General features: G+C 39.8%; 1 protein-coding gene across 1 annotated transcript in view; it reads right to left on the bottom strand.

The window, feature by feature from the left end:
- The window catches only part of CSMD1 (CUB and Sushi multiple domains 1), a 1,184,580-nt gene extending 1,157,804 nt beyond the window's left edge, over positions 1-26,776 (bottom strand). Inside the window, exon 1 of the mRNA XM_082756691.1 lies at positions 26,579-26,776. Coding sequence (XP_082612817.1) covers positions 26,579-26,645 — 67 coding nt within the window. The 5' untranslated portion in view covers positions 26,646-26,776. The remainder of the gene's footprint in view (positions 1-26,578) is intronic.
- Between the last annotated feature and the right edge of the window lie 443 nt (positions 26,777-27,219).

Here is a 27,219-nt window from a genome sequence, read left to right as displayed (position 1 = left end):
CAACAGCAGCCTGGAAATGTATTCAGAACAATGAACAAAAAAAGACATGATCATTTTTTATTTCTTTTAAGAGATGCTATAAACCTGGAGCATCATTGTTACATGCTGCCTTTCATGCTAGCAGTCTTAGATTTTCTACATCATTGTACTATGCAAAACTGTCAAACCCTCCCTTGGTTCAAATGCATTTGTCAGAGTGATTGAAGGGTTAATACAAGAGAAGCACAGGAGACTGATAGAACTGTGCACATCATGGGAGTATATACTATCTCTACAATTTCTACTGGTTCTGCAAGCTGCAGGGATAGCTTATAGATAATGTACTCAAAAGACTGTAATTCACTTCTTGGCAGGGCTAGTATGATCAGGAATTACAAATATAGTAATTAGCAGTGAGTGTACAGGTCTTCACAGTGCAGATCACAGTCACGTTCCTCAAGGCCATTGTTTCTTTAGCTGGAAGGGGGAAACTGGGAAGAAAGCATCAATGATTTTTCTTCATAGAAGAAAGGCTGTGCTCTAGAAAACTTGAATCAGTGTGGTGACAATGTTATCTTTCCAGTATAAGGTAGTTTATTAACTGGTGCCAGGAATCATAATGTAGAGAAACAAAAAAACTTGAACGTGTAAAAAGATTTTCAACTCTATTCCTGCTTAAATCACATGATAACTTATGCTGTAGAAACTGCCATCTTACATTTTTGATTTGGCTTTTTTTTTTTTCCCACTGCTGTGTGTCTCGTTATAGGAGCAAGACCTACTTGGTCTTGCCCCTACAGGGCTTTCATGAAGGCAACCTGCAGCACTACAGGATGCCCAGAAAAATTTGCCTGTCTGCATTTAAATAACTTCAGCAAAGAAATCAAATACAAAAATCTAAATTATGGCACGTGCAATAATGATCTGTTGCTTGTGTTAATGATACTGTTACTAAATATGGATAGCACTTAGGACAAGACAAGGGGATAAGTACAATGTCCTGATCAGTTGGGTGACCTGAAAAGTGAATACTTGATTAAATTACAGTAACTTAAAAAATTACTACCACATCAGCCAAGTTATCACTATCTTGAGTTTATTCTCATTATTTTTGTGTTTATTGAGTCTTAGAGAAACTGATCTGTACTGATTTATGACTTTACTTCATAAGTGGGATAAACTAAAGGTATTCAGTCACATCAACTTAGCTGATGGGCAGTCTCTTTGAGTGTTGTGACTATTCACATTGCAAAACCATACTACTAACTTTAATTTATAAACTAAAATGTTTATATTAAAAATGTAAAGAAAATTCCTAGAATACCCATCCTCACAACGATGATAATGCAGATGTTGTATATCTAGCAGGCCTTTGATAATTTATGATACTTAGCCACTGTCACCTGACCCGGTTATTCTGCATCACACACATTATTTTGCAACACCCATGAAAATGATGGTAACAAGACAGTATTTTGGTTTAATAACTACTTATGCTGATGTAGTACTTATGCTTAAGCAAATAATAATAATAATAAAGAATAAATAAATAGGCAGAGGGTAAAAGAAATAACATTTAGTATTTGAAGTACCAAAAGAATCACAAGTTTTAAGTGCTGAGTGTGAGAAAAGTGATTTATTCACCAGCACTAGGACAAAAGATTACATGTCTTCAATGTGAGAGTACCCCAGGCACATACTTGTCTGCTTCTGGGCAAATTCAAAAGCAATTTCGTAGTTACAATCTAGAAACCTAATAAACAGGACTATAGAAAGAAGATCTTTCTCCATCTATGTTATGTGAAAGATTTGATCTGATGAGTACTGCTAGAGCATTTCAACAGATGAAACAGTGCACAAAATGAAAACAGGTTCTTTACACCTTAGTTTACCTAGGTATTGCTGGTGCTATGGCAATATTCAGCCAGGACTTGAGCCTTTTGACGGCGGTATTCAAATGCACATCTCCTCATCTTAGGGGTATCCTAAACACATTGTTTGTTCTCAGCCTCTCTTTCTGAAGTTGTCTAATTCTGTACAACACACAAAAACATTCCTCATTTAAGAAAGGGCATTACATAAGAAACTATGAACTAGTAATCTGGTCATTTATTTTGTCGTGGAAAAATCTAAGAATCAGTCCTTCTGGCAAGGACTGAAGCTATAACTGTTTGTTAAAGTAAAAAAGGTCCTTACCACGTGGGTTTCCAAACATCCTGCCTCAACATGTGCCTCACTGACCCAATGTATCCTGAATCCTTTTCTGTGCAGTAGAACTGTTTCATCAGGAAGCATAACCCACATGCCTAAGATTAATAGGTAGTGTAACTTTTAGGTAAGTAAGTATAGATATAAATCTCCTACTGTGGCAAAAAGAAAGGACATTTGGAGTATGCTGTAACTAGTCAACATTGTATAAAGACCACAGTGCTATTCCCTCTTCTCTGGCACCAGTCCTTTAAAAAGTGACCTGCGCTTGTTTTCTGTAAAGAAAATGTTCAGACACCCTGATTCAGAAGAGGTTTCTACAGCTGATTTGCAAAAAAGAACATGTGATTCTTTGATGTTCTATGGGACCAAAATATTCTCTAATTGCTATCCCTCAGACACTTATTCAGTCTGCCGCTGTTTGGGATTCTGCTCTGAGGCATCTAATGCTCCCTACTCAAGTATAAGATGTCTGGTGGTGTCTGGAGAGATGGTTTTGATTCTACTCATTTTAGGACCTGTATCCTTTACTCTTACTCTGAATGTCCAAATGACATCGAAAATAAGATTTTGAATCCTAAGCCACCCAGATGGATTAACATTTTATAATCATTAAATCTTACCTTTAAAAATAGTATTTCAATGTCCACTGAGCTCAATAGGAGACTGTTGCTGTTCTCTATAAAGACTGGTCAAAAGGTTTTTGCTTTGATATCCAATAGGTCAAATTCTAAAGGTAAAACCATACTTTTCCCTGTATCTCTGGCATCTCATCTTTTATATGTTCTGATTGTTTGGTGTCTGTCCTAGTGAGTTGAAAGATATCCAGTAGAGTCCCGTTATCCTAATAAAATCTACCAGGGAAAATAGATAGGGTCATAGTAATAATCTTTGAAAGCAAACAATAGCTCCACTTCAAGCTTTAAGGTGTGGTGTTTTTTTCCTTTTTTTTTTTTTTCTTTTTCACATTCTTACCTAAAAAGCCACACATTTTATATTAGTAAAATATGACTGAATGCACTGGATATTTTTAAAACAATAGGAACTGTTGAGACAATTTGGAAATAAATTAAGTAATTTCTTTGTATATGGAGCAGGCCATGTAAACACAGTAAATCTTTATCAGTGATCAACTGTGTTTTGAAAATTATGTAAATTCTGACATGCTGAACTACTGTAAGATTTTATTACCCTTCTGGACCTTAGAAAAATTTATGATATCTTTGCTTTCATGAGTTACTAAAACTTTAAACCTTTGCTAGACAAAGTAAATTAATACTAGGATTTGAAGCTGTTTTTAAGCTGCTTTTTTCTATAAGTATTTTAATTGGGGAAAAAAATAAATAAGCACTTTTTTATTAAAAAAATAAATAAATAAACAATATTTTCTTCACTTGAAACCCAATTCAAAATTTATGCTGTCTTGCCAGGGTAAACAGTTTATCAGCTTTCTTTTTTAAGTAAATATGGTTTGGGAGCATGACCTGAAAATCATTTGCCTGTTTTTATATAAATAGCTAAGGCATATTTCTAAACCTGTGTGTTTTAAGCATCACATGATTAATAAGCTGTCTAACACAGGTGATATTCTCAAGACATTTTTAAAGATTTTTTTTCTTTCACTTCTGTGTTAACAGAATAAATACACAGAGAAAGAAATGGAAAATAGAAAATATTATGCCTCTTCTCAGCTCAGTTATAGCACCCTGCATCAAGTAAATGTACTCATTTTCTTCTTTTCAAGAAACAGCTTTTGCTGTCAATGTTCCGTAAAAACTGTTCTGCAAGATGTTAACCTGGATTTCTTTTTGGTTCAGAAAAAAAGACTGCTCATTATCTAATCAGAAAATTTAAAATGCACTTCTTCATGCCTGAGAAAGATCATTTCATAAACTCTAGTTGTATCTATACTGAAGTCAAAATCAAAGTGAGCTAATAAGAATCAGGCCCTCGTCACTGACAGCAATCACACCTGCAGGCCTCCCTCTATCTCTGTATCTCATAGCGGAGAGGGAGGAACAGAGCCAGCAGTTCAACAAAAATACAATTTTATTCTACATATTTTCCATTTAGTTATTCTGGTATTTGCTGTAGGACACTCAAATGGTGAAAGAAAAATATTAGGATGGGAAGGGTGGCTGGAAGATCTTGATGGAGGAAGAAATTGGGCAAGGGGCTTCTGGTTGTCAGCCTCCATGCCAGCCTCCCCAGCTGACAGCCTCCTTGCTGGCCTCAGCGTGCTGTGTAGCTGCGGCTGGCAGTGCTGCATCTGCCCACTGCAAGGGTGCTAGGGGCCTTGCCCCATACTCCTGAACCAGCTCCTTCCTTGCTGAGAACAAGGAAGTTCTAGGATCAACTAGAAACAACTAGGTCTCTCACCATGGGTACATGGCAGCCCATGAGGAGGCCACTCAGAAGAGTCTCAGATGCAGGAAGTAGGGCTTAAGTGCAACAGAAGTCCCCAAATCACTATCCTAAAAGCTATTTCTGTCTAATTCTAGAAGCACATAAATTCTGTGATGACAAGTATTTTTCCAATGACGTTCATGTATAAAGTGTAAAAAAGGAAAAACAACAACAACAACAACAACAACAACATAGGATGTTGTTCTGGTTTTGGCTGGGAAAAAATTAATTTTCTTTGTGGAGGCTTGCATGATGCTGTTTTGGATTTAGGATGAGAATAATGGTGATAACACACCAATGTTTTTAGTTGTTGCAGAGCAGAACTCACAGAGCCAAGGACTGTTCTGCTCCTCATGCTGCCCTGCCAACAAGGAGGCTGGGGGTGCACCAGGGGCTGGGAGGGAACCAGTCAGGACAGCTGGCCCAGGCTGGCCAAAGGGATGTCCTACACCAGGTGGTGTCATGCTCAGCAATGTAAGATGGGGTAAAGAAGGAAGAAGGGGAGGACATTCAGAGTGATAGCATTTGTCTTGCCAAGAAACCATTCCACATGATGATCCCTGCCTTCCTGGAAGTGGCTGCACGTCTGCTTGCCAATGGGAACCAGCTAATGAATTCCTTCTTTTGCTTTACTTGTGTGCACAGGTTTTGTTTTACCCAGTAAGCTATCTTTACCTCAACCCACAAATACTCACAATTTTACCTTTCCAGTTCTCTCCCCCATCCCACTGTGGAGAAGAGAGTGAGCAGCTTTGTGATACTGATCTACTTGATAGGATTAAACCACAACAGACATTACAGAGTCCAAAACTTTCCAGGAAACCCCACTAGATCAATAGGATGACATTGTTCTCTCCTGACTCCTCCACATCAGTCTTGATTCCGTCTAAGTACAAGAAGCCCAAAAGGAAGACTGTCTCCTGTCCCTTCTGGGATTTCTGATCAGGACTGATGTGAGAGGAGAAAACACCCTTGACCCAATTTCCCAGAGGTGCTTTCCCTTCAGACTGTATCTACCGCCATACATTGTAAATTCATCAACAAGGGCTGCAAATGCTCCAGCAGATGAATCAATTCATAAATGTTACCAAACAGAGGCCACCTTGGAAAACTATCTTTTCATTGACTCATGGCTCCATTGCAAAGTTAGCTCTGACTAGACTTGTTTGGACTGGAAGATCAGGAGTGTTGTATGAGTCTGGACCATATAAAGAATAACTTGGAAGTTCACAATTTGTATCTGCAGTCCCCACCAGAAAGAAGCCTACGTGCTATCTGACCAAAGAAATATCAACCTTGGACTGAGATTTTCATGTGTTGCATAGGCATATTAATTATATGTAAGTGTTGCGAGGTATTGAATGTTATAGGGAGGTGCTAACATTGCCTGTCTCTCCTTAGGTCAGTAAAGAAGTATTACCAGAGGCAGTTTCTTTCTACTCTTTTAACTTTTATAAGAGGGCTGGGGGCATTTTATCTACTCCTCTAAAAACCTTCCCCAATGCCTATTTAAGATTCTATTCCAAGATGTCTTGGTTTACCCAGACAAGAAGTAAAGCTTAACACAGGCTTACAGTTTCAAGTTTTGGGAGTGGATGTTTGGAAGTTTGACACCAGGGGTCCTGGTATTTTAGCAGCAAAGTCCCTTTTTGGATATAGCCCTAGCTAAAAGAGTGAATGTATGTGTAAAGAAAAGATTGAATATATGAACTTCAAAGCCCTGAGTCAAACAGCAAAGAAACTTTCCATAACTAGGGGAAAATATCTTCTGAGAATATTTTTCTTTCCTAGCAGACCTCAAAGCATAAGAAAGTCAGGGAGAAATGAAATCCATCTTAATCAACAAATAGCCATTATAGTCAATTTTACTTCATATTGTTATTAACCAAAACCCTTATACCTATAAAGGAATAATGTAACTCATTATATAAAATATTGACTTGAGACTCAAAATGAGAATCCAAGATCACTATTCAGGCACAGACCTTCTCTGGATGAATTACTGTGTCCTTTATGTGTTTGTTTGTTTGTTTGTTTGTTTTGTTTGCTTGATTGTTTGTTTTTGTTTTTGTTTCTGTTTTGTTTGTTTTGTTTTGTTTTTGTTTTTCCCTTGCGTATATAGTTAAGCTGTTTTATTATGAGCTTCTTGGCACAAGAAGGTGCTGTCTTCCATTAGCATTCCTAAACACAACAGGATTTTAATTTTGACTTGAATCCTTGGGTCCTACTATAATAAAAATGTCATACATTTTCCTGGTTTACATTAAAATAACCTGAGGTTCTTTTAACATTCTTCACTGTTCATCTGTTAGGACCTTATATCCTTTGTTTCCCTAAAATGAATCCCAACAAGAAAATATAATTTTCCCTGAACAACTATTAGCAATATTGTAGACCATGTCCTGAGACGCTTTTACTACCATTTTATGTACTATAACAATATTCTTTGCTTTCTTTGATATGTTTTCTGTCTTCTAAAGCATCTTTGCATCTTGTTGACCGTTTAAAAGGTTGCTTTGATCTGGACTGATGGCTTCAATTTATCTACTCAGTTATTCCCAATTTGTTTTCTTGCTCAGTATATAAGATTGTTTTATTTAGTGAGTATTTCCTAACTTGGTTCTATATTCCTAGATTAAGTTTCGTATATTTCACTAACCAATTTCTGTTTATTTTTGCTAGCCATTTTATATCAATGATAAAACACCTTTCGTATATGATCGCAGTGTTCTGTGCTCTTGCTCCCTCAAAGGCCATAAGCTTCATTACAAATTCTCACCTCTGTACATACAATCAGATGTACATAATCATGAATAACAGAGGTCTTAACACTGATTCCTCACAACCTCTGTCCAGTCTTTCCCTTTGTGGCCTACACTTTAACTAGTTTTCCATCCAACAGGTTTTTTGCCTTCATGGTGATTTCTCCAAGCCATTAATCTCAGATGTGGTGTGTTGTCAAAGGCTCACAAGGAGAATACATCCTCTGAATTCCCCTTATCTACAGTGGCAGCAATATCTCCAAAGAACTCCAGCAGGTTAGTTAAGCATGACCTCCCCTGCCTGAATCTATGCTGGTTATCCTTAATCAAACTGATTTTCAAGCTGTTCTTTCACACTTCCTTATGGTAGTTTAATTTTCCCCACAACTCTTGTTAAATTCACTCATTTAGAGTTTCTTGGACTGCCTATAATCTTTTTTTGAAAAAAGATTTTATTGCCTTTTATTTTTTTTTTCTATCAGCAAAAATCATTCCTAGACAGATCTGTTCTTAATTCTGTCAATAAATAGCCTTTTAGTCCTTCTGAGTTCTTCACTAGCTGTTTTAAAGTATGTTTTCAGAACTGGTTTTGATGAGGAAAACAAAAATCACAGGAAGCACTTCCTTCATGTTTTTGTTTTTTTTTCCCCCCTTCTGTGTGTTATTTTATCACACATAGTAAAAGGAAGAAAGCTACTGTTGTCAGCAGAGAGCAGTAAAATTCAAAATACTTTGTTCACTATGCATTCATGGAGGTTTAGATGAGCTTTTCAGGCTGCTCTAATCCTTAGTGCAGTGGGATAGCTATCAAAAGCTGTTACAAATGCATTCCTCCACTTACTTGGAACCAAGATGCAATGTGTCATCCTGGGGGAAATGGACTTTGTGATAAATTTACACATCTGTGACCTCCAGTCTCAATTACCGTGACTTCCTGTGCCTTGAGGTGAAAACCCATGTAATGTTGAAGCTGATAAGCAATGCAATACACTGCCAGCACATCACTCCTGTATATCAGAAATCCCTGGTTGAAGTTCAAGGTCATGGGCTTGAACTGCAGAACTTCAGTGGGCTGGGACAAAGTATTTCAGACATATCTTCCTGTGTGGCAGCAGCTTGCCTGAATACTGCATCCATAAAAAAAAAAAAGGAAATGCTTTTAACATGATTAGAAAAATGGGCAAAACTTGAAGAATAATGATGAAAGGCAACTACAGGACTACCTCCACAATAGATTCAAATGGCTGCAATTGTGTGTGTTTCTCTCAGACACAAGTACACAAATGTATTTATACTATATTCATTACTACGGTAACTGGTAACTTCAGACAAATACTTGGGTGTGTTACACCTAGACCTAAATTTTCATAATCTCACTGATGATGTCAGTGGAGATGTGACAGATACCTCATTAGTCAAATGGTGCTGCAACTTTGTGCAAGATTAAAAGAAAAAAAGTTGCCTAGGTCTTCAATAGATATGAACTGCAGGACAGAATCAAACAGTCCTCCTGATAACAGCGCACCTCTCTTTTGTGAGAATTCTTTGTAACCTTTACTTGAAGGGACTAACTTGTTAAGACCTTACTCATAAAAGCTTTTGGTTATTTCCTGAAATGGGGTGCAATCTACCTTTTAGCTGTTTCCTGGCAAATGAACCCCAGAGCAGTATTCCAGGTTGCCTATTTACAGTGCCACTTCTCACAGAGTAATTGAATATTTACTAAGCAATACAGAAATCCAACTGGGAGCACAACTCTGATGTGGCGACAAATGCTCTCTATGTAAGAGGGGACCAGTAGGTGTCCGTCTACAGTTTAGGCAGTTTTTTTAATACAAGTTCCTTTAAGAAAGGTTTGGAAACCAAGCCTTCTTTGGAAACCAAAGGAAACTTTAACAGGAAACCTTCACAGCACCAACTGGGGAGAGCCTAGGGCAGTCACAGCTTATGCCTGAAAATAAGGATGAGACAGGCTGTAACTTTTTGAGGGAAGATGAAGCAAAATGTAGATTTTTTAACAATCTAGCTAAGTGCTCCAACTCTTAAATTACTCTCTCTACTGTGGGAAAATGAGAGGGCAGCAGTTCCTCCCCCGTGAATATCTCATGTAAGGCCAAAGTTGGCAAGTGTTCTTAAAGAAAGCCTAGTAGTTTTATCCTTATGGAAGGACATCTATATTGGAGATTCCAATGACTGTACAAACTGACAAGATGCAAGCATTCTGAGAATGCCAAGAAACGCAATTTTATGTTCAAAAGAAAATTTCTAATGAAAAAAAAAAAAAAAAAAAAAAGGTGTGTGTAAATCTGGGTGCTTCTGGGGCTAAAATTAGCTGTTGAGTGGTAGTTCAGTAATTTAAATACTAGATGTAAATACTTTCCCAATAAAGGAGACCTTGATGATAAAATTCTTCTGTGTATTTCTTTGGTGCCAAATGTCCTCAACATCTGTTAGGAACTGAAGAATTAGGAACTGAAGAATTCAGCACATCTCAGATAAAGCTTTTGAATTACTGTTATATTATATTGCATTTGAATAATCAGCAGGTTTTTATTTTCTGCAAATTTTCAGGTATACTATACCTAAATACATTACATTATACCTGATTTTTTCAGGTACATTTTGGTATACTAACCGATAGTGATCCTAGGCAGAAAGAAGAAAAGACAGATATTGAATGATTATGCCACCCACCAACATAACAGTAAGCAATGTTATATCTTATCAACAAAATCTCTTTACATAATTTTCTCTGAAGAAAAAACATTGTACTAATTCATGAAACCAACTGCACATGCTATCTGATCCTTTGATAAAAGCGATATGAGATATTCTATATGGACCTTTTTCATATGGTATAGGGAACAATTCTTAAAAGAGGCAAACTTAATATTTAAACACAGGATTGCACAAATTGTGATAACAGACCTAAACAAGCATTAAACAGTTGTGATCTAAAATGAGTTATTACTTTCTCTGGTGATTTCACCCTGATGGACAGCAGAACTTTACCACAACCACTCTGTCACTCCCCCTCCTCAAAGGAAGAGAGGGAGAAAATACGATGGAAAGGGCTCAAGGGTTGAGATAAAGAAAGGGAGATCACTCAACAATTATCGTCATGGGCAAAACAGACTCAGCATAGGAAGATTAATGCAACTTATTGCCTATTACTAACAGACTAGAACAGTGAGAACTAAAAGAAAACTATAAACACCCCACCACCATCTAATCCACTTTCTTCCACCTCCTTCCCCTGAGCAGTGCAGGGGAACAGTGAATGGGGGGCTGCGTTCAGACCTTGATGCTTCATCTCCAATGTTCCTTCATGGTTGCTCTCTGTCCCTGCTCCACGTGGGGTCCCTTCCACGGGATGTTGTCCTTCCTGAACTGATCCTGCGAGGGCTGCCCACAAGCAGCAGCTCTTTAAGAACTGCTCCCACATGGCTCTGTACCATGGGAATTCATCCCCCAGGAGCAAACTGCTCCAGCATGGGTCCCCCACAGGCAGCAGCTCACCCCAGACCCCTGCTCTTGCGTGGGCTCCTCTCCATGGGCTGCAGCTCCGGCCTATGGCCTGCTCGTGTGGGGGCTTTCCATGGGCTGCAGCCTTCTCCAGGCCACATCCACCTGCTCCATCATGGGCTCCTTCAGAGGCTGCAGCATGGTGATCTGCTCCATGTGGGACCCATGGGCTGCAGGGAGACAGCCTGCTCAACCAGGGGCCTCTCCACAGGCTGCAGGAGAACTTGTACTGTGTGCCTGGAGCACCTCCTGCCCTCCTTCTGCACTGACCTTGGGGTCTGCAGGGCTGCTTCTCACTCCCCACTCTCCCAGCTGCTGTCAAACCACAGGGTTGTTTTTGTTTTTGTTCTTGTTTTTGTTTTTCCCCATTTCTTCAATCTGCTCTCCCAGAGGCCCACCCAGCATCGCTTCCCATCTTGTACCTTTTGGAGCTGGCTGGAGCTGGCTCTGATCTGACATGGGGCAGCTGCTGGGCTCTGCTTACAGAGGCCACTCCTGCAGAGTTCCCCTATCAAAACCTTGCTAGGCAAACCCAGTATTCTTTCTAATTAAATATGGTATATGTTTGCAAACTTAATCTTGTTTTGATCATAATATTTAGGTATTTTTGCATTTTTTCATAGTAATAAATGTTTATTTATTTATTTATTTATTTTTCTAACCAAGCAGAAAGCACAACTTGCTTTAAAATAATTATGGTATTCCATGAAAACAGTCCTGTTCAACAAAGAATCTTTCCCACATTTCACTGGAAATTTAGAATGCGGTGCATCAGATACATTACATCTTCTTCAGATTTAGTCCTTTTCCACTTACCTCTCTAAAACCTGTGTTCTTGTCAGCTCTCAAAAGCTAAGCAATTATTTTGTTTGCACAGGCCAGGAGTAATTAATGCCTTCCTTTCCCAAATAGACTCTATCAAGAAATATTCAGAACTTTCTGCTATGAAAATTAAGTAGAGTCTTTCAGAAAGAAGGAGCAAGAACAGTCACGGGAGATTTGCTAACATTAATGAGATTCTGGTTTCTTCTGTGTCTCTTTCTGAACAGTAGTTCAGAATGGTCAGTTAAGCTTTTTTAAAAACATGTATTTCTATTGCTTTGTTTTGGTTTTATTACATGTTAGGCTTTTCTACATATGTTGCTAAGAGGTGGAGGCAGAATAAAGGGGAAGGGCAGACTATTTATAATCTATTCGGAGCCACTTTAAATGTTTGTAGGAAGGCTGCTGTACTAGAAAGCAAGGGAAACAATTCTCTTTCAGACGGTGACAAAGTTTCCGTCATGAAGCTAAAAGCAGAAACCTATAGATTGGAGATCACAGAGTATTGTTTGTAAAATCGTGATTATCCTCTGTCTAGGAGCAGAATACTCAATGTTATTTTTTAATTTTGCAAATTTGTTCTAAATACGGGTCTTCGGGTAGGAGGATGAAAACTGGTTAATTTAGAAAGATGACATGGTTTCAGGGTTCTCAGTACAATGGACATCTTCCCAAACCTTTTCCAACAGGGATTTTGTGGTATTTTCCAAAGACCAGTTTTCCAAAGCCAGTCCATTGCATTATCTAATTTCCTCAGAAATCAAATCCTCCACCAGATCCCATCATTATACTTTGTCAGAACTCCCAACAGTTTTTACAAAGCTTTTTACTTCTTATTGTCCCAGGAAAGAAAATATTGTCAAGGTATGACTTGTGACGAGCGATACGTCCAATTACTTGGGCTGGCTGACCACAGAGGGGCAAATTATGGCATGAATTAATGCAATATAAAGCTGCTATACAGTGTACTTTAAATTGCAGATGAGGTACTGACACACTCCATGGAAGCTGGTGTCAGTGAGAGAGCAGATCACTAATCAACTGGTTTTCTGTATTAAGTCCTTACCAGGACTTAATTTTCTAAATATTTTCTCTTTGTCACTCCAGAAATCTCTGGGCAAAATGTTGAACTTCATTGTCATTCAGATGGTCACAGAGTACTGTCTTTACTATTTATTGGAAAGCAAATAATCAAAATCACTGATGAGAATAAAAAGGACGTAATGAGATAGTAAGATAGACAGAAGTGGCTGTTTATAATAAAATACAAGCTATTTTTTAAGTGGATCAGCAGCATTGACTACAACACTATGATCATTAAAAATTATGAAAAATGCATTTGGGAATCATATATTAGTATTACTTGGAGTTAATTAACATAAGTGTCCATACAGAATTTTTAGGTGTACATGGGAAAAGTATGTAATTTACAGATTCAAGTCACCCCTTCCTATCTATCAGACACAAAGCTCTATGCAGGGTGAAGCATTTCCAAAGAGATGGAAGTGCTCAGGGAAATGAGGAGGTAGAAGCTTCAAAACAAGAAAAATGCAGTGCTTTTCCACACAGTAGGAATTAAATTGTAAAACAGATTGTCAGAAAATACTGTGTTATTCTGAATTATGAATAGGTTCAAGAACAGATTTGTGAAGGTTAAATTTATTGATGGATGTTGAACATAGATGCAACCTCTGGCTAAGACTTCCCTAAACTGGCCAGAGGCTGCTAATATAAAGCTGTCTATATATCATATTTCCTGCAAGGTTTTTTTGTGCATTTGCTAATGGGCATTGTCAGACACTGGATATTCTGGTCTGATGTGATGTGACACTTTTTGTATTTTTAAATACTGACACTTAAAGATTGAAACTTAACAAAAAAAAAAAAAAAAAAAAAAATGAAAAATATAATTATTTTAAAGACTGAAACTTAACAAAATTCATGGGACTTGCACAAAATCTGGTCACACTTTATGTCTCTGACTTAGTTCTTCAGGACTAAGAGTGCCCTGTACCCATGTTCAGCCTCTGTACTGGTTGCTCGAAGTGCACAGGTCATCACAGATGCCCTAGGTGCTTTTCTCCCTGAGAACATTGAACAGCCACTTTGAAGCATAACAAAGCCTGTGTCTCACACTACAGAATGACAGAAATTAGAAGGATAAGGTATGCAGATGGAAATTTTAAAGAACAATAAGAGGAAGCAAATGACAAATAGTATTTAATGTTGCAAATTTGATGGTGCCATTGCTAGTGCCAATGTTATCAGCATGTCAGTATAAAACCTGTGTGCCAGCCCAGCAACTGGACCACCATGCCTGGCGTGAAGCTGCAGTGGACTAAAGTCTGGAAGAAAAGAGAGTCACTGTGACCACTAATTTCAGATGAATTCTGAAACTTAGAAGAATTCTTTTGCTTGAATTTGGTCATTCTGGAAACAACATTCTTCAGAGTTAAGGTTCCTTTCACAATGCTGTAAATGTCCATTTCTCTTCCTCTATGCTCATACAATACTTTGTGTGATGAGGTCCTATATACTATGACTTACTATAAAACAAACTAACTGTGATTACAGTATACGTATAATGAACAATTACTTAAGGAATAAATATAATCATAAGTAAAATATCCTAAAAAAACATTGAGTGGAAGACAGCAAATGACAAGAGTAAGGATTGATTAAAAAAAAAAAAAAATCCTGACTGAAATCCCCATTACATTCTGTCACACTTTTTCATGTGTAACTTCTTTTTTGAGATAGCTTATCTTCCTCAGTGGTGTTATTGGAGAGTGTGTCAATGAAATACTACAATTTCCATCAGCTGCCCATGCTGTCCTCTGTGCTGAATGCCCATCCCTCACCTGACGCAGTCACTGTCACCACCATAGCTTATTTCCTCATAGTGGGCAGTACATTATCTTTCCAGTGGCAAAGAGTAGTTTCTTTTTTAATTGATTTTTTCCCCCCAGGGGACATGATCCCCATGGACATCGCTCTTTTTGGGTAGTACGTAGACAATAGCAGTGTCACTGAGTAGCTCTGCAAAGCAGGGTACTGTTGAGACTGTTGCACAAAATGCTTCTGTTTTGCAAAACTATCTGAATGTACCAGTGCTGTGTGACAAAGTACATTCAAAACATTTGCACAAACCTATCCATCCTGCAAATACGGTCTGCAGAGAGATGCATGATAATATGAAATGGAGTTTGGTGCCTATCCTAAAGCGCTAAAACTGTGAAGACTTTTTTCCACCAGAGCTGTAAAGTACTGCATCACCCCTTACGAATGGTCTGCTTCTTAGAAAGATAAATGGAGCCCCAAAGAACTGCAATTAGTTACCATCAGTTTGGGATGAACGTAAAAATGATGAATACTTGCACAGGTAATAAAGTGGAGGTGGAACTGATTGTTTTTAATTTGGGGCCAGGACAACAGCCTCCATTAACCAATATAGCCAATAGACTATGAGTTGGCTTCACTCCAAAATTTGATTTGTCGCTGCTTTTAATGTTTGCTCTGCAATCACAAACATTTTGTTCCTGGGTACATCAGATCCAGGTGGCTTTTTAAATACAGAAATGCTTAAGTAGAACAGTTTTAAAGAAAAACAAACCACAACTTCCCTTTAGGAAGACTCAATTACTAAATAATAACAACAACAACAAAACAAGCAAACAAACTAAAATGACTCTATACTTGGAAACTTTATTTAATTCAGATACTACCTGGAAGATAACAGAAATTAATGGTGTACACTGCTGTATATCCTTTTTTTTTTTTTTTTTTTTTTTTTTTTTCACAGCACCACATTACCTTCAGATTATGGTAATTCTCAAGTACAAAATTAAGTACAGAACAAATTCCTTGAGGTTCAGAAATTCTGAGATCTGCAGTTGTCTCTTGAGCCAGTGGGAACTTCAGATTCTTGGCACTCATGAAAATAAAGTGAAAATAAAATAAAAATAAAGATATCTGCAAATCTAGCTGCTTGACAATAAATATTACCTTCTGCTCTCTTTCCAGTTCCCTTGAAAATTACCTACAACTTGTTTTGCAGGTAAAATGAGCTCAGACAGGTGCTTTTATGGTTACGTATGTACATGTTCTTTTATTCAACAAATGGGTCTCTTCTTCCATCAGATATTTTGGAAGAAGAGGATTGCTTTTCATGCTGAATGGGTATGATGTGATGTATCGTAAGTGTATGCCATCCAGAAGTCTGTTTCTTTATCAAATATTCATATAAGTAAGTACCACTTTACTTTAACACTGAGGGTAAACTGAGATGCATTACCAGTAAAGTGCAGTGATAAAGCCAATAAGGAAATAAGACAGAAGTAAAGATTTCTCTACACCATGAACTCTTGAGGTCCCATCTTTGTGGTCCTTATTCAGTGAACTCCCTCTCTGAACGCAAGGGGATAGAAAGACTTGGAAAAAAACATGTTTGAAAACCATGTTTGAAATTATTCTGGTCCAAATTAGCTTGACAATAAAATGGCTTGTACTTTAAAGAAGATGCATGAGGCTAACTAAATGGAGACCCTATCTCACTTTATCTGGTATACAGAAATTATATAAATATACAATTATATACATATACATATATACATATACATATATACCTAAATATACAATTTCCAGCAAAGGGAACTTGGATTTATGGACACAATGAGTATCAACACTAAAACTAACAATTAAGCATTTCTGTTTAAAAAGAACTAATGATTTGGTTATATATGAAAAAAGGAAGGAAGGAAGGAAGGAAGGAAGGAAGGAAGGAAGGAAGGAAGGAAGGAAGGAAGGAAGGAAGGAAGGAAGGAAGGAAGGAAGGAAGGAAGGAAGGAAGGAAGGAAGGAAGGAAGGAAGGAAGGAAGGAAGGAAGGAAGGAAGGAAGGAAGGAAGGAAGGAAGGGGAAAACTGAATTTGCTTTGACAAAACAACTTCTCAATTTTCCTTCTAATGTGATATGACTCATCTCAAAGCCATTGCAAAGCAGTAAACAAACTACACCAACTCAGTAGCCATCATATTCCATGAACTTTTTAAAAATAAAACTATTACTGAGCTACTTTTCTTGTCTTATATACAGATAAACTTATTTTCCCAGTAGAAACAGCACTTCACTTTATCTTCATTTCTTTTACCATGTTTCCCTCACTGCTAACATAAACCTGTGAAGTGTCTCTTTAAGACAATAATTTATTTCCATGAGAAGAAAATTAAAGTAATTTGGAGTAGTTTTACTTATTTTCAAAACAATTTATTTCCTGTGAAGTAAATCAAAAGGTGAAAGTTTGATTAGTAATATATTTTATGTGGCAAGTATCATTGATAGCATTTTAGGTATGTAACCTGTTGATTCTGTTTCTCGTTCATTGAACTAATTTTATAATTGGAACTGTAAAAGAAATAAAATGATTAGTCCTTCTTTGTTCTATAATCCCTCTATAATCTAATTTCTTCAAAATAGCTGCAAGATAATATATTGTCATGAAGATCAAAACGAAAACTATAAGCTGGCTTCTCCACTCTTAATTATCTGTTATTGTTTCTATGATGACTCTTTATTATTATCACATAGCTAATAAAAGAAATGTAAATCACTCAATAATGCATCTGAAGTAAGCTTCTCTACTGGTGTAAATCAACTGAGATCCATGCAGAGGATTTCATGATGTTATATTTTTTACAATAGTTCCTGTTTGCAGATTTTCAGATCCTTTGGGTTAGGCTCTTCACTGTGCTAAATGATACTACACTGGCAACTTCATTTTCCAACATATTCCCTGATTCATTGCTTTAAAGAAATGACTTCAGAGCTTCTCTAGAGTTGATAGGGAAAATCTAAATTGTCATGGCAACATGAGTTGAAGAAATCCTTCTTTGCTGTTTGCATAGATCATCTCCATGCTATCAGTCTGTTTACTAAATGTTGCTAAAGAAAGCAATTAAAGGTTAATCTCTCCTCAGAAACAAATAAATAAAAATTAATAAATAATAAATAAATAAAATAATAAATTAATAAAATAATTAATAAATACAAAATAATAAATAAAAAATAAGAAATAAATAAATAAAAATTAAAAAAATAATATTTCTCCTCATAAATAAATAAATAAACAAATAAAAAAAAAACACTGAAAACCAGTGGAGTGAGATATACTTCAGCTAGGTCAAAAATTCTGAGGCAACATGTATCTTCAATGTAAATGATGTTTCTGTGTTTATTTGCATAACATTTCTTATTAATAATAACAATAAAGAGTTCAAATTCTTTGTATTCCTATTAGAATTAGATTTGTTCTAGCATCCATGTTTTACTGTAACTTCTCATTTTGATGTGTGGTTATAACAAAGGCTAGACTCAATGACCATTATGATTAATGATTTTTTTGTGTGTTCATGTATGTTTATGAGCACATGTGCATGCATGCATGCATGTGTGTGAGTTCCCCTGGCTTTGGATCAGGTCACTCATGGGCAATCCAAACTATCCAACTGAGATCTAGATCACAACTAGTTCTGCATAGCAGAATGCTTTATCTCTACAGACTGTCAGATCTGTTTCAAATTAACTACCTTACATACCTGGAAAAAATAAATAAATAAATAAATAAGGAAATATCAACATTAACATGTATCATAAATAAATATCATGATAAAGCTTCCCTTATAAAGTTTTCATATGTAAAGAATGTATAAATGGCTGAGTACAGTCCATGATCAAACTGCTGCCACTGTTGATTTCTTAAAATCTATTAGCACTACATTCTTCAGCATGAGAGACAGTGCAAACAATGGGTCAAGGTGTGTGCTGAGGATATTTACATGCTAAGATAAAGAAAATCTATTTAATTTCTCAGAGGAATGTCTACAAATATAGAGGGTCACAGACTGTGATATTACCAAATGCTTGATTGTACCGAGGTTCTAAAAGTGAAAAATAAAACATTTTTTTCCCCCACAAAATGATTGGTATGATACAATCCATGTATTATAAGAAACATCAGCAGGATACCAATACAGAATCTGGCTGCTGGGGCAAGGCTAAAATAGTGTACTTAGTCACTTGGAAGCAGTCGGATTCTGCACTGATATCCCACAGATATTAGTGAGAACAAAGTGATTTGTCATGACCATTTTTTTCATGACCAGAAGCATTTAAAATTAGTCTAAAAATAAGTTAAACACTTTGCATTTGTTTTAATTTTATTAAAATGTCCCCTTCAAAAACTTCAGTGTTACACAAGAATCTCTACAGTCAGGACAAATAAAAAGAGAAACAATGGGTCAAAATGATCCTATTTTCTGCTTATTTTCTTATGTAATGCCTTTTAAAGCATCGCTCTTCCCTGTTTTCTTGTTGTCACTGTCATCTGCACTCTTTTCTAAAGTACAGTACAAGGCAGGTTCCCCAAACTCACACATATTTCTGCAATATCTGGAGGCTTGCTCCCTGGCAAAATGATTGCTATGTTGCCTGCACCTCCAGCTGTGCTGTACACTGTCAGATTGGTATGGATCCTAAATTCCTTGGCATCTACTTTATATGTACCATGAGATCAGAGTGAGCCCTGGTGCACGCCTAAAAGGAAACTTCTACCTCAAGAACAGTGCTCAAAGGCAAACCTAAGCTCTCTTTCACATATTTTGGATACACTATGCAAAGAGAATCCATCTCCCTGACCCGTTTCAGCAACAGACATTGCAAGCACAGTGAAGGTGCACAAGCTACTGCTGGACCACTATATAAAAAATAAAACATCTCGTTTGTGGTCTCCAGCCTCTTCAGGCACTGCACATTGCTGGTGTTTCAGCAGCAGTGTAGGCAAAAAGAAAGTTTCAATGTTTGTGTTCTCTTGTTTTTTTGCATGTGAACTCAGTATTGTGAGTAACACAAGTCAAAGGAAGAAAATAATGATTTATGAAGTATTATACCTTGGCTATATTTGATCTGGAAATCATAGGATGAGGAAAAGATGTATCTCTAGCCCCAGATTTGCTCTCTGACAAATGTCAAAAGCCTGCTGGAAACAACCGAACTGTAAGAACATTTCAATAAAGGAATTGAATATAGGTGTTGAAATAGCTGTCTATATTAAAAACAAGGATTTTTTTTTTCAGAAAAGAAATAAGAAATATTTCATGTTTTGCAAAAATTACATTAAAAAGTCATCACCTTGAAACTGAGAATAGGGCATGAAGCAGGTGCTGCAAAAGGTAATGTTAAAACACTGACAATATTTTATGCAACAGTTTGCAAAACAAACACTGCACACATAGTTTTATTCATTATTATTTATTCAGCCCCTCTGTCAGCTGTAGTGCTGCAAACATTTCTTTCGGAAAGGCACTGTACAATGGAGACATCAATAGGGAACATGATTCTGTACTTCAGTATCCATGGGATACTGTAGGAAAGACATAAAACATCCAAGGACTAAAATGATACTATGTTTCTTTGTATATCATCCTTCATAATTTCTTTAAGGAAAAGGGGAAAAAATGGAAAAAAAGAAAAAAAAAAATAATAGGAAGCAAGGCAGAGGTCACATAAAGCCATACTTTGAGATACTAGAAATTGTTTAAAAAGAAATTACTCCTTTAAGTAAGTAAACTCTTTAATACTACCAGGGGTGATTGCTTGGATTCATGTAGTGTGTCCTGTCCCGTCCTCCCCTCCCTCCCCCCCTCCCCCCCTTTTTTTTGATGTTTCATGGATTTTCATGCATTCTTTGTCAGAAGTGCATGCTCACAAGAAATCATTAAACAGGATCTGGATTCACTACTCTGCTACAGTATCTACTGTGTTTGCCTTATTCAGAGTAGCAATATTTTCACAAGTGGCCAATTCAGATACTGCCAAAGTCAATAGAAATTTCAGTTTCAACTGCAGCAGAATAGGGCTACACAACTGTGCATGGTTACCTTTTCCTTGACACCGATGACTCAAAAAATTAAACTCAAAGAGGTGGAATCACTATTTCAGAACATGCATTAATGCAGTGTTAAAACGCAGAATCTAAAATTATAAAGCTGTAGCAAACTGTGATTAATTGTTATATTGGAAATTAGAACATTACTAAATTGCAAGGAATTGTGATTTTTTTGCCTATCTTTTGCTAAAAGCAAATCGTTGATAATATTCTGATTAATCAAGAGGAATTCTGGTTAATCATGAACAATATAACAGTGATTAAATCTTGCTTTGCTCTTTTAAGTGAATATGCCCAACAGGTAAAAATGGCAAGAAACTGTCGTCATTCTCTCTCTCTTCCCCTCCCCCCCCCCCCCCCCCCATTTTTTAATGAGTAAGAAATGTAGAAAAAAATGTTTGTAATACTTGTTATTGGCAATAAGATGCAGTATTACTCTTGTAAGAGTTTCCAGTGTATGCATGCTTCCATTTACCATTCAATTACTAAATGCAGGCAACTGATGAATGTTGCCTTTGTGTGTCAATATAACACTAGCAATAATCCAAGTAATTTGTTTAAGCAGTTATTCCATGGAGAAATGCTGATAACAAATATAGTGTAGATTTTCCCGAATGCAATAGAAATGTCATATAGTTGAATGAAATCTTTCATCTAGCCAGAATAAAGATGTATGAGGACAAAGTAAGATCTTGCAGCTTTCCTCAGGCATTAATGGCATTTTTTCCCAATTTCAAAAGTTACTGGTTGATAAAAATGCTATAAAGGACACTGCATCTGACGTAGAAAAGTAAAGTAAAAGAAACTGATTCATACCCATTAGGAGAATTTCCATATGATTCTCATTCTTTGCTCACTGCAGAAATTGGAAGAACATCCAATTTAGCTCATTCGAATCTCCCTAATTTTGCAATCACATGGGTAACTAGAGACTAGCTTCTTATTTGGGAACCCTGACTGAAATCCAGTTGTATACTTGAATTTAAGAACAAATCATGGTGAATACTTATGCTACTGATTCACTGCTAGAGTTAAACCATCAATTCCCTTTTTGACACTGCAGCCCCTGCTGGTTACAACGAACCCAACACCATACTGCGGTAGCTCTACTTACACCTACAGCTGTTCACTTGCAGAATAACATCATCATGTTCAAAGAGACATGATGGCTCAATACAGATTTGAGCAAAATGAATTAAATAGTATGTTTAATTTCATTGGAGACATTATACAGCCACATTATTAAGCAGTTACTTCTCCAACGAAAGATTGCAAGTGAAAGTTTAATGTGACAGCATATGGATGAAATGGATTCAAGAAGTTGAAATCAGTGGTCCCTAAGTTTTTTCAGCCTTTCGAGGGTAAATAGTAAATATTGGATGCATTGTTTTCTGTTTAAAATATTCACAGATAAGCATAAATTTCAGATTGGTTCTAATTCAGTGAGGCCAAAGTTTTAATGACTTCAAACAGTACAGGGGCTGTAGTCCTGTAGATGTCTTTTAAAAACTTGCATACATCAATGCATATGTAATGATACAATTATATAATGAGTAGTAAAGAGATGAAGAGCTAGGTTCCATGTTTGCATAGAAAAAGAATTCTGCAGGGGAAAAAAAAAAAAAAATCAAATCCACTCTCTTCTTCGCCCCCCCCCCCCAAAAAAAAAAAAAAAAAAAAAAAAAGGCTGATCAAAATCTTGCATATCTCTGTAGAGGGCTGTGGGAACGACAGTAAGTAAAATAAACAAGCAGGGCATAATCCACGTAATGTTTCCTATATCTACAGATCACAGAAGATTTTCCTACATCCTGAAGTTCACGTGCTCATGCCTGCATGTCCTTGCAGGCTGTCACCAACTCCTCACATCAATATCCTGCTCCACTCACAGAGAAACTGGGAACCTTGTTACTGGCTGGTGGTGGGAATTCAAATCTCATTGGTGGCTTGGTGGCATTGGTGGCTTGGTATGGAGTGATTGTAATGGGAAACCTTTGTTGAACTGCTATGCTCTGCTATGTTCTGCACTATATTGTATTTAATTTTTGCATACTTCCTATAACTCTATAAAGAGTTAAGAACGTTACAGACATCTTAATGCAAAATCAGAAAAGATACAAATTACCAAAAAGTAAGTACTTTTTTACATTAAAATGTAGCTTAATCATGTGGTCAGAATTATTCTGGCTGTTCTGCTTTCTGTCCTTCTCTGGCCATTTCCCCATTGGTCTGGAGATGGGGTAAGGAATGCATCCACAAAATGCTTAGTATTCAGCTGGGTATTCAACACCTGCCTCTGCTGTTCTTTAAAAGATCCTTTTTCTTTTTTTCTTTTTCTTTTTCTTTTTTTTTCAGTTCATTTTCCCTAGAATTGCTTTAGCCTTCTCTGGAAGAGAATGGAGCCTCTCTAGAGGGACCAGCTTCACAGTTTGAGAAACACTGCTATGGAGAGAGAGAAAATACATGACTTTAAAAGAGAGAAACATTCGCAGTTCAACAAGAGTAGGCCTTAAACATAGTGGGAACTTTGTATGATGTAGTCACAGCAATTATTTTGACAAAGTGATAACAGCAAACAGAAGGTGCATAAAATGTTTTGGTTTTCATTTCTAAAAAACAGCAATAACAAAAAAGAAAATCAAAAAACAAAACAAAACAAAAACCTCTAAACAACAAAATGCTAAGCTATATATGCAGGAGTCCTTTCACTGCCTGGATTTGATTTAGGAACAGGGATGTGTTCCCTTTGCTATTTCCATTAAACTGAATATTACCTCTGAAGTTGTACCATTAAAAAAGCCTGCTTATCCCTCCCTCCCTCCCCCCCCCTTTTTTGTTTTGTTTTGTTTTGTTTTTGTTTTTGTTTAGGCAATTAGGTGACTATGAAGGTGTTATATCTGGCTACCTTAACAAGTCCAGGAAATGATTTTCAAAACACATACTGGGATGATTTAAAGAATTACACAATTTGTGTTCCTGCACTGAAAATAGATTGTCTACAGATCTCAGATCACAGCAGAAAGACATTTTCATCTTTTATCTTGAATTCTAGTCTGATTTTGGTTTAAATATACCATTTCTTCCGTAGCATTTATTTATTTTTTTATCAAAAAAAGAAAAAAGACGGAGACGTGTTTCAAGTAAATCAAGATGTTTTTATATTTGCTTTTGTGAGGATATAGCCTATTAGAATTAGCAAATGGCTCTATAAACATGCCCATCTTAACATGCAAAGCTGAGCACAGTGCTGCTTGCCTTGTTGAGGTGTAATTGCTCTGATGGGGTAGTTTCTGGGCAAGTGGTTCCTTCGAAGGAATGCATGCTAATTCCCCTTGATGTTTAAAGCATAGTAAACAAGGAAGGTTCTCCCAAATGTTTTCCAGAATACTCAGATGCCTCAGTCAGATGAAACGAGTCCAAAGAAATGTACAGAGATGAACCTCAAGTCTACCACAAGGAACCATGACGTATGTTCATTTTCGTCCTTTCTTTTTTCCTTTAAAAGTTACAGAAAATTGCACAGCCACAGAGGGCTTACATTTTGTTTCATAATGAGGAACAACGTGAAAATCAGCCCACTTCTTCCTTACTGAAAGATAAGCGAAAGTGTGTGGCAACACCTCCAGAAATTCAATGTTTTGTTGTTATCATTATTATTTTTTTAATCATAAAACCCCCAAACAAACCCAAAATGACGTGAATTCCTGTCACAGTGACTACTGAATTACTTGATTACCAAGGGACAGGTAAAACAAAGAGTTTTGGGGATCTATTAATTAAAATTGTATGTGCTCCTGAAAGCCCATGCTCTCCACGTTACTAAGGAAGGAGTTCTTTCACTCTCTAAACGTCAAAGGTAATTTCAGCCTCAGGATTACATTTGACTAAATATAGATACCTGTGCTCAATTGCCCAGGAAGGTAAATGGGAAATAATTATGTCAAATGTCCCCGCTGGTTCCCCCTTCTACCTGTTGTTTGACTTCAATATTAAGTCAGTTTGTAGCCTTTCAGTAGGTGTGTTGCTACTCCACATTAAGCGAGGTATAATTACATTCTGCAGAGCAGCATCAGAGGCAGTGCCCGAGTGTTCCTGGCAAAGCCTTTGTATGTAAGCAAAACACGTCGGATCTCCGCTGAATAACCATGATCCAGCCTCCAGCTTTTCATATGTGCTGTCAGCCATGAAAAGAAAACACTTAAATGTCAAACGACAGAACCAGCCACAGTGTATTTAACAAATGAGCCGCGGGTGTCGGCCCGCCCCGGGAGCCGGCGGGGCCGGGGGGCGGCCGAGTGCAGCTCCGGGAGGGTCGGGGGGGGGGGGTCGGAGGGAGGCAGTGGGGCGGGTGCTGGAAGTTTGGGCAGGGCGAGGACACCGGGCAGCATCCCTCCGTTGGGAGGAGAGGGGATGCGGGTTGCTCAGAGAACGGGAGCCGGGCTGAGCTGAGCCGGGCTGAACTGAGCCGAGCCGGGTTAAGCTGAGCCGGGCTGTGCTGAGCCAAGCCGAGCCGAGCTGAGCCCCCCCCCCGCGACCACAGCAGGGCCGGGGGTAGCCGAGCGGCGCTGCCTGGCCAAGCGAGGCAGCGCCAGGATTTGGGCAGGGGCGCGGTGCAGAGCCGCAGCAGCTTCCCCGGACCGGGCACAGCTCCCGGCCGGCTGCCGGCAGCCCGGGCCGGCCTCCCACCGCCTCTCCCTGCGGATCCCGGCTGCCAAAAAGGGGGAGCACCCTGCAGCACTGTCCCCCGGGAGCCCGGCCTCGGGGGAGAAAAAGGGGCTCCAGCAGCCTCGCCCCGCAGCCCGGGCCGCGGTGGGCTCGCCCCGCTCGCCCCGCATCCTTCTCCCCTCCCTCCCCCCTACAGAGGGCGAGTGAAATAATGAAAATTTAAAAAAAAATAGAAAAATAAAATGGTGGGAGCGATGCAAAGCGCCTTGGAAGGGTTAAAGGAGCCTCGCATAGCACAGACCACAAGGGGACCCGTCCTCCCGGAGGCAGGCAGGAACAGCCGGGAGCGAGGTGGGAGAGGGAAGAGGCTGTAACGGGGACAGGTGCTCGGCTGCGAGCAGCCTCTCTCCCTCCCAGCCTCCTTCCCTCTCTGCCTCCCTCCCTCGCTCGCTCCCGCACACACGCACTCGCATCCCTCTCCCAGCACGAGAAAAATCACGGGGCTAACGAGAGGCGAAGTGAATAATGGGCAAGTTGTTGTCTCCAGCGATGAGGCAAGTGATGGGGCTGAGGCCAGCACCGAAGTTGTGTAACCCAATTCTCTACCGTCACCCCCCTCGTTTCTCCTCCCTCCCACCCCATTGATTTTAAGGAGAAACCCAGCCGGGGGTGGGAGACGCTCCCCGCCTCGCCGAGCAGCGAGAATCCCCCATCCCTCGGGCACGGAGAGGGGGACGCCGGCCCCCCGCATCCCCACCTCCCCGCAACTTGCGGAGAGCGGAGCCGGCCGAAGGCGGGGGCGGCTCTCGGCGGCCACCCACTCCCCCCCGAGCACGGCGAAGGCAGGGGAGGCGGGGAGAGCCAAACTTGCCAGCCCGGGGACTGTCCCTCGCACGGCAGCGAGTGCCGTTGGTGCGTGTGCGGAGAGCGAAGTGTTCGCAAACTCCGGCGCTGCTCAGGGGGGGCTGGATGCGCTGTCCAGGGGGAGGCTGGATGCTCGCGGCTCTCCCACCGGCACCGCGGCAGCCGCTGCCCGGCTCCCGGGGCCGGTGCACCCCGCGGGAGGCGGTGGCCGGGAACCGAGCCCTCGGGGAGCACCGGCGGACACGGGGAGACGGAGGGAGGGAGGCAGGGAGATGGGAGCCCTGGCTCGAGGAACCCTGGGGGCGAGAGGGCAGAGCCCATGCGAGCGGTTAGCGGGGGCAATCGGTGCCGTAACCACAGCCCGCACGAATCCGGTGCAGACCCTAATGCAAGAAACCCCAATCTTACCCTGAGCTGCAGTGAGGAGCCCCGCGCAGAAAACCAGCAGAGACTTGAATTTCCTCCACGCAGTCATGTCCGCAGTTATTCCACACACACACACACTCACACCAAAACCCCCGGCGGCTCTTGTCGGCTGCGCCCGCGTCCTCCGAGCGGCGGCGGGGCTGAGGACAGCGCCAAATCCCCCCGGCGGGGCGAGGAGAGGCGGAGAGGAGCGCTCCGGGTCCCGAGCGCCGCGCAGCGCCCGACGCCTCCTGCAGGACTGCGCGGGCGGCTGGCTCCGCTCCGCTCCCAGCATCAGTCCCTCTCCGCGCCGGGGCTGAGCCGCTCCGCACCCGCGGAGCCCCGGCGCCGCCGGCCGGCCGCCCGGGGGACGGGAGGCTTGGGGAGGAGGCGCGGCGGGCGGCGCGGCATCCACGGCCGCCGGAGGGGAGAGCCGGGCGAGCGGCGGCGGGAGAAGGCTGCGGGGAGTGCGAGGAAGAGGAGGAGGAGGAGGAGGAGGAGGGGAGAGGGAGGGATCGAGGCGAGAGCGGCGCAGGCAGCGCAGCGGAGAGCCTGCCAGCCACACGAGAAGAAGCAGCAGCAGCAGCCGCCGCCGCCGCCGCCGGACTCAACCATCACTTCCCACCGAGAGGGGAAGGGGACGG

Source organism: Aythya marila (genome assembly GCF_965140915.1).
Source record: "Aythya marila genome assembly, chromosome: 3".
Lineage (NCBI taxonomy): Eukaryota > Metazoa > Chordata > Aves > Anseriformes > Anatidae > Aythya > Aythya marila.
The sequence above is the reverse complement of the archived record's forward strand: the minus strand, read 5'-3'. Positions and strand labels throughout refer to the sequence as shown.